Here is a 14689-nt window from a genome sequence, read left to right as displayed (position 1 = left end):
GGGAAGCATCGAAACGACACCTCATCCGTTTAATCAATCCACGGAGCCGCTGTTGTAGGCATGCGCCAGAAACGGGAGAGTCGTGGCGGAGCAAGAAAGTGCATGTAACTGTAAAATGGTAAAACTGTAAAACTGGGGGAAAAAAAGAACACTCCCGCTTTCCGCCCGTATACACAAGCGCCCAAATCTACGATCGAGGAAGCCCGAGAAACCAGGCACCAAGATGATCCCGCCCACTTAGTTTGGTTCCAGGGGGCCAACTCAGTTGCTGTGGGGACAGCCTGGAATCGCCCTCCACTGAAGGGAACTGAGTCAACCGTAGCTCCCTTCTGTAGTGGGGAAAGCCCCTTTGGCAGCTACCAAGGTGAACTATCTGATGAACTTAGCTGTGACTTATAAAAGCTTATAGCTGGGAAATTCTTGTTGGTCTTGTGTTACTGCCCTGATCAGGCGAGCCCAATCTCTTCAGATCTCAGAAGCTGATCGGGGTCAGACTCAGCCCTGGTTAGTATTTGGATGGAGGTCCAGGATTGATATGCAGAGGGAGGAAATGGCAAACATCTCTGTTCGTCTTTTACCTTGAAAAGCCTGCAGCAGGGCAGTTAGACTCTGGCCCTCCAGAAGTTCATGAAGCCCCTGCCAGCTCCTGTATGTAACAGATCAGCAAATATATACAGTCAAACCAATACTGAAAAATTTGAGGTCAGCCAAGCCTAAAAAACAAGGACTGTATATATAGGGATACAAGGCAATGAGGTATAAGCAGTTAGTTCGAGTATAATTTCAATAGATACTTCATAAACCGTTCATAAAGATTATTCATAAAGATATGAGAACCAGGGGGCGTATATTGAAAATGCTGGGGAAAAGAATTAGGACTAATAAAAGGAAACACTTCTTCACGCAACGTGTGATTGGTGTTTGGAATATGCTGCCACAGGAGGTGGTGATGGCCACTAACCTGGATAGCTTTAAAAGGGGCTTGGACAGATTTATGGAGGAGAAGTTGATTTATGGCTACCAATCTTGATCCTCTTTGATCTGAGATTGCAAATGCCTTAACAGTCCAGGTGATCGGGAGCAACAGCCGCAGAAGGCCATTGCTTTTACATCTTGCATGTGAGCTCCCAAAGGCACCTGGTGGGCCACTGCGAGTAGCAGAGAGCTGGACTAGATGGACTCTGGTCTGATCCAGCTGGCTTGTTCTTATGTTCTTATGTTCTTATATATTGTGATTATTTAACTGGATATAAAGGTAATAAACAAACATATAATGAGAGCATGTCATAAACACTGTCCACGAGGCACGAAACCTGCAATAGTCATATTGCGTTCCAGTCAGTTGAAAGAGTCAGTATCACCAATGTTCAATGAATAAAAAATATTAAGACGAATTGTGGTAGTAGACAGCAGCAGCTCCAGCAAGTGATGAAGAAACTACGGCGACAGCAGCCAAATTAACCAAATGAATTTCAGCATAGATAAATGTAAGATACAATACTTAGGCAGAAAAAAATAAAATACACAGATACAGGAGGGTGACACCTAGCTTGACAATAGTATGCACGAAAGCGATCTGGGAGTCATAGTAGACTACAGACTGAACATGAGTCAGCAGCGTGATGCCGCAGCCAGGAAAGCCAATGTGATTCTGGGTTGCATCAACAGGAGTAACGTATAGATTGAGGGATGTAATTGTACCTCTCTATTCTGCATTGGTTAGACCTCACCTGGAATATTGTGTGCAGTTCTGAGCACCGCAGTTCGGGAGGGATATTGACCGGCTGGAGCGGGTCCAGAGGAGGGCAACCAAAATGGTAAAGGGTCTGGAGTCAATGCCCTACGAAGAGAGGCTTAGGGAGCTGGGGATGTTTAGTCTGAAGAAGCGTGGGTTAAGGGGTGACATGATAGCCATGTTTAAATATTTGAAGGGATGTCGTGTTGAAGAGGGAGCAAGCTTGTTTTCTGCTGCTCCAGAGATTAGGACAAGGAGTAAGGGATTCAAGGTGCAGGAAAAGAGATTCCTCCTAAACATTAGGAAGAACTTCCTGACCGTCAGGGCTGTTCGACAGTGGAATTCACTGCCTTGGAGAGTGGTGGAGTCGCCTTCTTTGGAGGGTTTTGGAGGGTTTTAAACAGAGGCTGAATGAGCATATGTCGGGAGTGCTTTGATTGCGTTTTCCCGCAGGACAGGGGGCTGGACTTGTTGGTCCTTGTGGTCTGCTCTGACTCTATGATTCTCATTATGTGACCAAAGTACAACAGCCTCGGTTTAGTCATTTTAGCTTCCAGGGACAGTTCAGGCTTCATTTGATCTAGAACCCACTTAGTGAAGTAGGCAGACAGGCTTACTAGTGCCGGAGGTGAGAAAACAGGGACCATCTCTAGAATGTGGACAACATTGGAAGAAACCTATACAAGGTCAGAGTGTGAAGGAAACCCTAGTAACACAAGCGAGTTCACACCCTAAGAAACTGAATGGTGCTATGTGTTTTGAAATATCTAATATTTTTTAACATTTGAAGAGGACCCACAGGATAATAAATAATGACACGAAAACATGTACTTGACTTGGAAATTATTTTCATATGTATGTATTTTCCTATTGCTTCATAGGAATAACAACATAAACAAAAATTACTTTGTACCAAAGTTATACAAACCTATTGCTTAATAGAAGAACTATATACAGAAAAATCACTTCATAATTAACAACAAATATTAGGTGAGAAACAATATTTTAGTAACAATGTAACACAGCAATTTTCAGGTCTCATTCATAATATTTTACTGTGGTATAACACACAGCTAAATTCCCATTCATAATACTTTTGTCCAAGTCAAAATAGACATTTCATTCATAATAGGTAACAACTCTTTGTAGACTCAGTCCATTCATGAAATTGGCTCTCCAGCTGAAGCTGTCCAAGAAGTTGCTCATAGCAAGTCAATTCAAGGACAACCTTGTAAGGTAGGACGTATATTACAAGCAAGCATCAAACAGAACGCATCGCGCTTGATATTGCGTTTTCGGCTTTAAAAAAGCCTTCTTCAGTAAAATTGTTGTATACTTATTCTAGCCATATAAAGGACTTCCACCAGACAGAAATGAGCAATTAAAGAGGAAATTCTTAAAAAATGGACTGTTGCGTTCCGCTGCAGAGGAATGTTGCCCTTGCTCACACAGGCGCAGTTCTGGGTGTCTGTTGCTAGGTGGCAGCATTGTATAACAACCGAGGTCCCTTTGTTTTAATAGGGTTGAAATGAAGTCTAGCCCGCCATGCAGTCAACTCCGCCATTCCTGGTCCCAAGTCCAGATGCAAAAGGAAGAGGGTTGGGCGATGGGCCGCCACCCCATCCTTGGGAGAAGCACCATCCAAAGTGCTTCAAAACCATACTTGCTACGGAAACTACAAGTGAACTTCATTGAAATCACCAAACTACCCTGTTTCCCTGAATATAAGACAGTGGTGGCGAACCTATGGCACGGGTGCCAGAGGTGGCACTCAGAGCCCTTTCTGTGGGCATGCGTGCACAGAGTTCATCATGTGGGGGGGACGGAAAATCACCCCCCCACACACACACACACCTAGGCTGGCCTGGGCATGACCCTTTACCTGGGAGTAAGCTCAGTTGCTGGCAATGGGGCTTGCTTCTGAGTAAACCCTTGTAGGGTCGTGATTCACCCATTCGAAGCGTTGCACGGTTGTTTCACCAAGCTTACTCCCGCGTAACATGCACCTCAGAGCCAACTGTTTCTTCTAAACGAAAACCTCAGTATTCAGGTTAAATTGCCGTGTTGGCACTTTGCGATAAATAAGTGGGTTTTGGGTTGCAATTTGGGCACTCGGTCTCGAAAATGTTCGCCGTCACTGATATAAGACATCCCCTGAAAATAAGACGTAGTAGAGGTTTTGCTGAAGTGCGAAATATAAGGCATCCCCCGAAAGTAAGATGTAGCAAAGTTTTTGTTTGGAAGCATGCCCGACGAACAGAACACAGAAAAATAAGACATCCCCTGAAAATAAGACACAGCGCCTCTTTGGGAGCAAAAATTAATATAAGACACTGTCTTATTTTCGGGAAAACACGGTAGGCCTGAACGGGCCAACTCATCTCTTATGACGGTGCTGGAGGAAAGCCGAAAGGAAGTCCAGTGCCTGATGCAGAGCTTGATCTGAAGCATCAAAATGACTATTTCTGTTTCCCCAAAAATAAGATCTATCCCGAAAATAAGACCTAGCATGATTTTTCGGGATTTTTGGAGGATGCTTGAAATATAAGCCCTACTCCAAAAATAAGCCCTAGTTACAGATTCCCCGGCAGCTGATCTGGTCATGTGGGGGGTGCAAAATCATGGGGAAAAAATAAGACATCCCCTGAAAATAAGCCATAATGCATCTTTTGGAGCAAAAATTAATATAAGACCCTGTCTTATTTTCAGGGAAACACAGTACATGGCGCCAGACCTTCAAAGAAGACCTAAACGAGGCTCGCATCTCATGCACACTCATTGCAGCTGACCGAAGTCGTTGGAGCACACTTGTTGGCCAATGTGCCCCGTTGCACAGGCGGAACTAAGTCTAAGTAAGTCTCCATGCAGACTCTACTCATGGACACCGACACCCAGTGCCTTTTGGGTGCAGGTGTGGCAGGATAGTTGCCTTCTGGCTTAGGAAATTCCTGGATGGAATTTGGGGAATGCCATGCTGGCAGGGGCTGATGGGAATTGTAGTCTATGAACATCTGGAGTGCCATAGGTTCGCCACCACGGCTCTATGGCATCACATCCCCTCTGAGTTCTCCCCAAATCCCATCCTCTTTAAGCTCCGCCCCCAAATCTCCAGGAATTTCCTAACTCAGTGTTGGCAACCCTGCTTTGCCATCTGCCAGTCCGGGCAGCTGCGTGCCACCTGACTATATTTGTGCAAAGGCTTCTGGTAGCCTTTGTCATTAGGGCTTCCAGCTCTGGGTTGAGAAATACCTGGGGAGGGTGGAGTTGGGGGAGGGACCTGAGCAGGTAATATAATGCCACAGATTCTGCCTTCCGCAGCAGCCATTCTCCAGGGTCTAGAGACCAGACATATTTCCAGGAGATCTCCAGGCCCTACCTGGAGGTTGGCAACTTTATTTGTGATGCCAAAGGTTCCATTCAGAGATAGACCAGCCCTTTTCATTGACCTTGAACATTCCTGCTGGGTGGGTTCAGGGTGGCCGCTTTCTGGAGATTTGTGGGATGGAGCTGGGATGGGTGGAGTTTGGGAATGGGAAGGAGATCAGTGGAGATGGGATATCAGGGAGTCCACCACCCAAGGCAGCCATTTTCTCCAGAGTGCAGATCTGAGCAGCCTGGAGACCGCGTGTAATGCCAGGAGGTATCAAGGCCCCGTTGGGAGGCTGGCTGCATTTCCAGCATGTCCAACATTTCTTCATGGTCAAAGACCATCCCCACTCAGGTAGGGCTGACAGCCTCCAGGTGATGGCTCCAGCTCTTGCAATTGATCTTCAGGCAATAGGGATCAGTTCTCCTAGACAAAACAGCTGCTTTGGAAGGTGAACTCTATGGTATTGCGCCCCGCTGAAGTTCCTCCCCTCTGCAAACCCTACATTTCTCAGGCTCTACCCCAAAAATCTCCAGGTATTTCCCAAATCGGAACTGGCAACTGTAGGGCTGGCAATTCTCTATTGGGAAATTCCTGGCTATATGAGGGAGTCACCTGAAGAAGGAGGGGAGGGAATTCAGCAGGATATAATGCCCTAGAACCCACCCACAGGGGTTTGCAACCTGCGGCTCTCCAATTGGCCATGCTGGCAGGGGCTGATGGGAATTGCAGTCCATGAACATCTGGACTCTTGCTCCAGGAGAACTGATCTCTGTAGCTGTAATTCTAGGAAATTTCCAGAACTCCAACCCCCATAAACATTGGGACCCTCAAAGGCTCCCCTCCCCCATTCTTTGCTAAGGAGATGGGGGCTACCCTTTTGAGGGTCCATAACTTTGGACCCCCTGAACCAAACTGCACCAAACTTGGGGGGTACCATAAGGACAGTTTCCAGATGATACCCTGAAATTTTGGTAACGATACATCAAAAATGCGCCCCCTTCTGGAACATCCCAGAAATTTGCCCAAGAATCTTTGTTCGGCATTGAGTTTTCTGTATTGCTGTCAATGGGGGTTGCAGGCTGGGGGGGGGGGCATTTCTGAAGACACAGTCTCAAAACTTTCAGGGTCTCATCAGGAGACTTCCCTAATGATACACCCCAGGTTTGGTGCAGTTTGGTTCAGGGGGGCCAAAGTTATGGACCCTCAGATCTGTAGCCCTCATCTCCTATTAGCTCCCATTGGAAACAATGGGGGATGGGGCACCCCCTTTGGGAGTCCATAACTTTGGACTCCTTAAACCAAACCCCACCAAACTTGGGGAGTAGCATAAGGACAGTCTCCTGATGATACGCTGAAATTTTGGTGCTGCTAGCCTAAAAACTTCTCCCCCTGTAGGCCAAAAATGGAAAACCACTAAAAATACCCCAAAACGAACCCTGCATTTTGATGCCCCCCACAAGATGGTGCTCTGGGCAGCTGTCCACCTTGCCCAATGGGCATTATGCCCCAGTTCCTAGTGGCTGGCAAGCTGTCTTTCTTGCCCTGCTGGCCTGAGACTGACTCTCCAGCCTTCCTGGCCGTCCTTGTTGATTGCAGCCTGGCTGGGGTTGTGCTGTCCCTGCCCCACTCTCTAAGCTGCTGTGGGCTGTTGCTTGCAGCTTGGCCAGGGCTGTGCTGCCTCCACCCTGATCCCTGGAACTGCTGAAGCCTGCTGTTGTTGCTCAGGCTCTTCTGCCATTTCTCTGCTGCTCCTTCTTGCTGTTGGCTTCCTGGAGGTCGGTTATGGGATGCCCCAAGGCTTCCTAGAGCATCACTATGGCAGCCACCTTTGCTCCTCCTCAGTTCCTCAGTGAGTGGGATTGGAGCTAAGGCAGGCAATTGGCAAGCCACGTTTCATAGGTTCTTGCAGTGGACACTGGATTGTGGACGTGTGCATTTTAAAAATTATTATTATTTGGCGGATTGGGAGGACCCCTTTGTGGGAAAAATGGCAGGGGTTCCTGCTCAGGAGGGAAAGAGGGATATTTAGCAAGAGGAACCAGAAAGGAAATTCCGCTGGGGGGAAAACGGAGCCGTGTTCTCTGCGGCCAACTCTTTGGCTGTCTCCATTAGTGCAAGTGTTTTAAACTGTGGCTTGATTTGCAGACTCTCTGCAAGACATTTCTTTTGCTTGTTTTTATAGTTTCAGCTTTACAAACAAAAACACGTTCAGACTTTTTTTTTAAAAAAAACATTCCTCCGAGAAGCATAAATGCAGCCAAGGATACACAATACTGAATAAGCCCAATTATGCTTCATTTTTGTGGCGGAAACATAAACAAGGGAGAGCCAAATTAAATACTGACTTTTGTTTAGTGTAAGACGAACTGATGTTCTGGAATGCGCCAGGGTGGTTCGGAAAGTAATGGCAACTTTCAGCACGCCTGTTTCACCCTTGGCTTTCCCGAATGCCTTGGTTAAATTAAGTCTGTTTATTTGTTTGTTTATTTCTAAATAAATATGTGCAGTGAAGGCATATGCAATAAAGCAGCTTCAAGATCCATTGATTTATATATTTTTAAATTTTTTTATAGTATAGAATATTATTATATTGGTTACATTCAATATGTTTGTTCCAACTATACATTTTTCCTTTTTCACCCCCCTCCCCCCTCTTTTCCATTGATCGTTTCAAGCAAGCAGCTGAAGGTTCATTCTTCTTATTCTCTTGTTCCATGGTTCTTCGTCAAATCCGGCTTCTTCCATCCATTTTTCATACAATGTCCATAGCTTTATAATATCTTCTAGTTTCTCTTGCCATGGTGTATTTTTTTTTGCCAGACTCTCAAAAATCTCTAACTGAATTTGTTCCCAAATATATTCCAACCATTTTGAGACTGTCCATTTCTTGTTATCTTTCCAGCCCAACGCCAACACTGCGTGTGCTGCTCTGATCATTATTTTATACATTGGTTCCAAATTTCTGTTCACTCTTATATCATCTATTATTCCCACAATAAGATCCGTTGATTTGTAGAAGACACTTTGGCATCTGATATTCTTTGCATCGATTTACAGAGGGATTAATTTTAGATCGAGAATATGCCTTATGAGGAGAGGCTGCAGCGTTTGGGACTCTTTAGTACTTAATACTTTCAAATACTTAATTTTGTTTCTAGAAATCAAAAGAAGGATACTTTCCTTAAACAAGGAACTTTACCATATTAGGAAAAATGGAGCCCGAAAACGGGATCATTCTCCCTGTTGGGCTGTTTTAAAACATGTTTTAGAAATATGGTAAAGTTCCTTGTTTAAGGAAAGTATCCTTCTTTTGATTTCTAGAAACAAAATTAAGTATTTGAAAGTATTAAGTATTTGACAGGCAGTCAATTAGAGGAGAAGTAGTTGTTTCTGTTGGCCATAGACGATAGGACTTGCTATAATGAGTTTAAATTATGGACAGAAAGATACCAGCTGGAAATTAGGAACTTTCTTTTTGACAGTAAGAGTTTTTTACAGTAACAGAGAAATTATTAATGCCCTGCCCCTGGAATGCCCGGCCCGCCCCCGTCGTGCCCCGCCTAGCCCCATTGGCGCTACACCACTGTTTGAATCCCAGCACCATGGGAACCTGCTACTAAAATGTTTGGATCCCACCACTGAACGTGTCTTATACCAAATCAGACTATCAAGGTCAGTCTTGTCTACTCAGACGAGCAGCAGATCTCTGTGATCTCAGGCAGAGCTCTTTCATATCTCCTACTACTCGGTGGTTTAAACTGGAGATGCCAGGGATTGAACCTGGGAACTTCCACATGCCAAGCAGATGCTCGGTCACTAGTCCCAGCCCTTCCCCAGCAATTTGGTCTCAGCCTAAACCACCTCCCAGGATCGTTCCAAGGACAGTTCTCTCAAAATTCTCTCAGCCTTACCTACCCCACAAGGTCCATTGTGGGCAGGGGGAGGGAAAGAGTTTGTAAGCTGATTTGAGACTTCTTAAAAAGAGAAAAGTGGGGTATAAATCCAACTCTTCTCCTCCCCGTTCAAGGTTCAGCTGTAGCCACACAGCTCATTTCTCTTCTCTTTAAGAGGTCAGTGGGACAGAGGCCAACATTTGACCTATAGCGCTGCACAGTGTTCTGGAAATCAGAGCAATTCTGTTCTCCAAGGACAGGAGCACAGAGAGTTCATACGCATACGCGTGGTAGCTGCTCAAGGCAACAATCTCTTTAGGGATGCCCAGAAAGTTATGCATGGTCTGCGATGCCCATTCCTGAATCCCTTTCCAAGACAAAACCTGCTGACCATGTGAAAAATTCGAAAAAGGGCGCAGATTGGCCCTGGCCTGGTGGAACAATGGTGCAGAATTCCTGCCACGTGCATCCCTGAAGATGTCTTTCCCTGCATCTTATTTCAGCAGAAGGCTACTCTGGGTGAGCGTGAGAAGTGCAGACAGGCTTTCAAAAATTAAGAAAAGGCACTGAGAATGTAAACAAAGAGGAACAAAAATAGCTAAGCTTGTGCAGATCACGCTGCAGGCGTAAAACTTTCGATTACCTTTTGCCGTACGTGCGTGCATGCGTGTATCTCCAAAACGAAGAAAGTGGTCTTTGGAGTAGGGTATAGGGTTCTTGGAGGGGTTTGTGCACACTCTGACAGTGTAGAAAGCCACACACCCCTCACTCACCGTCAGAGAAACTGTGGGTACATTTTGCAAAAAAGCTCAAGGCCTTGGAATAGGGATTGCTGTTTATATTGCATGCCCTTGTCCAGTGGTGGGATCCAAAAATTTTAGTAACAGGTTCCCATGGTGGTGGGATTCAAACAGTGGTGTAGCGCCAATGGGGCTGGGCGGGGCACAACAGGGCGTGGCCGGGCATTCCAGGGGCGGGGCATTAATAATTTCTCTGTTACTGTAAAAAGCTCTTACTGTCAAAAAGAAAGTTCCTAATTTCCATCTGGTATCTTTCTGTCCATAATTCAAACTCATTATAGCAAGTCCTATCGTCTTCTCCTCTCAACTACTTCTCCTCTCATTGACTGCCTGTCAAATACTTAATACTTTCAAATACTTAATTTTGTTTCCTGCCTCCTGATGGTCTGCCTCTCTTCTTTAAAGTTGAAGCATGAAGTGTAAATGATTTGTAACCATGAATGTTAATTGGGGAGGTCATCCATGTCTCCTGTAACAGAATGATACGGAATTGGGTGAGGTAGTGGGTAAATTCGGAGTTCAGTGTCTTATTTGCCCACCCAGCAATGTTCCAGGAGATGGTCTCAAGGTCTGTTGGCGGGGCATTTTGGGGTAGTAGTCAGTCTGTAGAGTTCAACTTCCCAATTTCTTCATCGATATGGTGTACCACACATCCGTTTCTGTTGCTGTTGTTTAAAGATGTAATCAGCAAGTCCTAAGGATGTGGGCTTCTGTCATGGACATCTGAGCAGGCCTAAGTTCAAGTTCCCATTATGGAAATGGGTTGGCTGGACTTTCAGCCAGTCCCATAATGCCTAGCCAAACCCAATTGCAGGGATAGTTGCAAGATAGAGGCAGAAAAGGAGACCATTTCAAGTGAAGATAAAATGGAGAAAGGGAGGGAAATGGAGTATAAATAAAATTAAAAAGTAAATGCTTTGACCTGTGTATGCTGGGTTCATTCACTATGCATTAATATAGTGGCGGGATCCAAAAATTTTAATAACAGGTTCCATGGTGGTGGATTCAAACAGTGGCGCCATTGGCAGACACACGCGACCTCCAGTCCCTATTGGGCAGGGAGGTTGCTTTAGTAACCCCCTTCTGCACCTGTAGGGACTAGTAACCACTTCTAGAGAAGTGGTGAGAACTGGTTGGATCCCACCTCTGCATTGATATCTTTAATATCTATAGCCAAGAGGATATGGTAGGGGAGGTGGTTAAATTTATGCTGGCCAAAGTGAGATGAAAACTAGCTGGAAAAAAATTTATTCGTCTTTACGGGCCACTGTTTTATGGTAGGAAAAATGCAACAACTCCACAATAAGCTATCAACAGTGGCAATGCGTGTGAAAATGGTACAGTTGCATGGTGTCCCAGTATTTCATTAGTGCATAAACACGCAGCCCTCCCATTCAGAGCCCTTCCACACAGCAACATATAACTGGTTCCAGTCAGATAAAGGAACCTCTTCCTGTTTTCGCTTCATCGCATCCATGGCAGGTTTCTGGTCGTGACCTTCTCGTGACTTGAGACACATCTCTTTTACCACATTCCCACATATGCGAAGGCTCATGCAGGCATGCACAAATGAATCCCAAGAAACGCCTAAGTCCCACGATACATGCCGCAACCTGTGTAGCCGCGAGTAGCAAGCTAAAAAAAAAAAAAAATTTTTTTTTAAGGAAAAAATGGGTAATAAAATGTGCCCCTGCCCGGCCAGTGGCTGCAACCTGTGATTTTGGAAAAGTGCTGTTTGTTTAGTGATTTTCTAGACATCTTCTAGGGGGAAATAACATTTGTTTGGGGCGGGATCTGTGTGAATTCCCCTCCCAACAGGGTTTTTAGTCCGCTCTGCAATCTGCGTGTTTGCTGCTGGCTCCAGCGGCCAGGAGGTTTACTTTCAAGGGAGTCGTGTAGAATGGGATCCAGAAGAATTCCAACCCCAACTGAACATCTGGATAAGGCAGCTCTTAAAAACAGGGGATCTTTGGCCCTTGAAATTGCCTGAAAACATCAGCCTTACCAAGCTCCCAGTGCCTCCTCCCACCCAAAAGAGACTCTCCCAGAGTTCATATGGAGGGGTTGAGCTTTGCTCAGCTTGTTCCTTGAGCCTTTGTATGATGCCCGGCCTAAAAGAAGACCAGAAAATACAGACTCCCTGGAAAATAAAGCTGAATGTCGATGTAGCAAAACTGGTAGTTTTTCTTTTATCGTTTCACCCAAAGATCTACCAATGCGCATGGTAAAGGTTGTAGGAGCTTAAACTACCAGACCGTGGCTACACAGCCCAGAAAACCCACAACAGCTAGTTGATTCTGGCTGCGAAAGCCTTCAACAGTATACTCGGCACACACAACATTGCAATGCTCACAGCCAACCTCTCCTATGAGCCCAAAGTCAGCAAGCGGGAAACAATTAGCCGAGACTCCTTGGCCCCTTCCCATACACATCAGATCGAATTCAGGTTCGACTGCTCTGAATCGCACTTCCTCAGCTCGAAGTCCTCCTTATATCTCTCCGCATTCAGCAGCGCTGACTCCGCGGTCTCCAGAGCCGGAGCTCAGAGGGCGGGACCACTTCCCTGCACTGGCGCGCTCTGATTGGTTGCCGCCGCTAATGGTCTCCGACGGCACATGCCCAAAGCCGGGCCACCGCCACATGCAGTCTCCCATTCTGGCTAGACATGGGCTTAAATAATACTGAGCTGTGATTGGGTAGATGGCAGAGTCGAAGCCTGGCCTGACGATCTCCCCATGACTACCGGCTTCACTCGATGCTAACCCCTGAAGTTCGGGCCAGCTCTGACTCGACTCCCCCAGTCGAAGCTCTGAAATTCAACTGGCGAGGGGGGGTGAGTTTGAGTCAGACACGAAGTCCGACGGCCACGGCTCAGCGGAGGATTCAAGGTCGGACTCCGCTAGATCTAAGGTCAACTCCTACAATGCGAAGGGCCCTTTGTTAGCCACCAGGATCCCTTTCATCCCTGCTACAGCCACCAACTCTGCCATGTATCTGAATAATGTGAGGCAAACTCTCAGAGCAGGCAGTCTTCCCAAGCTCTTGAACCGATTTGGGGAAGATACACCTGGAATGCCGCATCACCCTGGAGCCTCAAAGGAAATGCCGTAAATATAAACCTAAACTTGAATCTGCAATGATTTTAGTAACTGCATCATGAAAGAAAAATGTTGAACTTTTGCAGTCTGGCATAACTGATTGCTACAACATCATAATTGGTAGAGAAGCCTCCGTGTTTTGAAATGGTAGACCCAAAAGCATAACAAAGAGAGAGAAAGTTAACCCTAGGCTGCCTTTATGTTCGCTACTCGTGCTAACAACTGCAACCCGCACAGACCCTTCGTAAGTTAAGAAACTCCTATAAAAAAGTCAGCTAGACAGCAGATTCTAGTGGCAGGTTTTTTTTAATTTCGCAAATGAAAAAGGAACGTACAAACTGCTCGCCTGCCAAGCAGGGGAATTCTTTCCAACTCCCAGATGTGGAGGTCAGCTAGCTCTCGCAACAACACAGCGCTCTTCCTAACATCCCTAATCTTTTCACTCGAGAAGCCAGAACCCCAGAAATTCTGCTCGGCAACACAACGCTTCTGCTGTTGAGTCAGGATCCGCTTCTTTGGCAATGTGTAACACCTCACCACTTAAGGTTGCCAGCTCCAGGTTGGGAAATGCCTAGTGATTTGGGGCATCCTGTGTGGTTAACAGAAGGATGATCTAAGACGACTAATCATTGTGTAACCTCTATCTGTGGGTTCTGTGGAGCAGAACTTGGAAATGAGTTTGCAACAACAACAAATTTTAAAAAACAAATGGTTTACTTTCTTAACATAACATCAACATTGAACATCACACTTCAAGGTCCTGTTCAGCTTGCATTTTCAAGTCCTTATATTTACAGCCCATTGATACTGCCAGTCCACCTCTTTCTTTGCAGGTAAGTGGGTTGGCTCCTGGCCATTCCCGGGCTCTCTGATAACAGGATCTCAACATGAGCCATGCCTCCAGGGAGAACTCTCACCCATTACAACCACACAAAGAAACCCTGAAACAATAAACTCCAACATTTACAACACATAGCAAAACAAACAATCTACCTGGTGGGCTACATTACCAAGCAGTAGCAGAGACCCGGTCTAGATGGACTCTTGGTCTGATTCCAGCATATAGCTGGCTTGTTCTTACAAGTGTTCCCAGTAGTTCCCTAACAACATTGCAGTTACCTTAACATCAAGGTGTTAAGGGTTTATAGAAATCAAGGTCTTCGAGTCTGGTAGCCTTGTTCCTCCAAACTACATGAGCTCTGCAGCCTCCTCCTGCTTTGAGTCTCCACCCCTTAGTGGGTCAACCCATTCTGAGCATGGGGGTTACAATTGCCCCCAGGTAGGCATCAGATCCTGACAGTGTATAATTCCCTGCAAAAATGGATATGTGCCATGACTCAGGGGCAGGTCAATTCCCGCTTTGCTGCTGCAGATCCTGCGCCTCAATCCTCTATTATGTCCCAAGCAGACCGGATCGAAAGCAGGAAGTGGTGTGGAAATACTCTCGGATCCGGTGACCTCGGGAAGGCCTACTCGTGAATTGGGTAACTGGCAATAATTTGAAGACCAAGAGTCTTTCACAACGCAGATCCCATAAACGCTCGCTGTTTGTGGGAATGGACAAAGAGCCTCTCCTCCTGCTTTCTATGCAGTAGGAAGACATGAAACCAATGGCACAGCTATTCTTTGCTTCTTTGGGCTTTGACAATACTTCCACCTCCACCACTCTGCTTCCACCCTTTGAGCAGCAGCAGTGGCGTAGGGAGGTTACAGAGCTCGTATCTAATCTGAGTGAATCATACTTGAGCTCCCCGCCTGGAGGTCTGAGTCAGGAGTGCTTCTATCTGGGAGTT

General features: G+C 46.0%; 1 protein-coding gene across 1 annotated transcript in view; it reads left to right on the top strand.

The window, feature by feature from the left end:
• LOC125442925 (chordin-like protein 1) overlaps positions 1-14689 on the top strand; it is a 37959-nt gene that overhangs the window by 7855 nt on the left and 15415 nt on the right. Inside the window, exons 2-4 of the mRNA XM_048514712.1 lie at positions 6764-6954; positions 12600-12801; positions 14269-14380. Coding sequence (XP_048370669.1) covers positions 6764-6954; positions 12600-12801; positions 14269-14380 — 505 coding nt within the window. The remainder of the gene's footprint in view (positions 1-6763; positions 6955-12599; positions 12802-14268; positions 14381-14689) is intronic.

This window comes from Sphaerodactylus townsendi, linkage group LG13 (assembly GCF_021028975.2).
Source record: "Sphaerodactylus townsendi isolate TG3544 linkage group LG13, MPM_Stown_v2.3, whole genome shotgun sequence".
Taxonomy (NCBI): domain Eukaryota; kingdom Metazoa; phylum Chordata; class Lepidosauria; order Squamata; family Sphaerodactylidae; genus Sphaerodactylus; species Sphaerodactylus townsendi.
The sequence above is the reverse complement of the archived record's forward strand: the minus strand, read 5'-3'. Positions and strand labels throughout refer to the sequence as shown.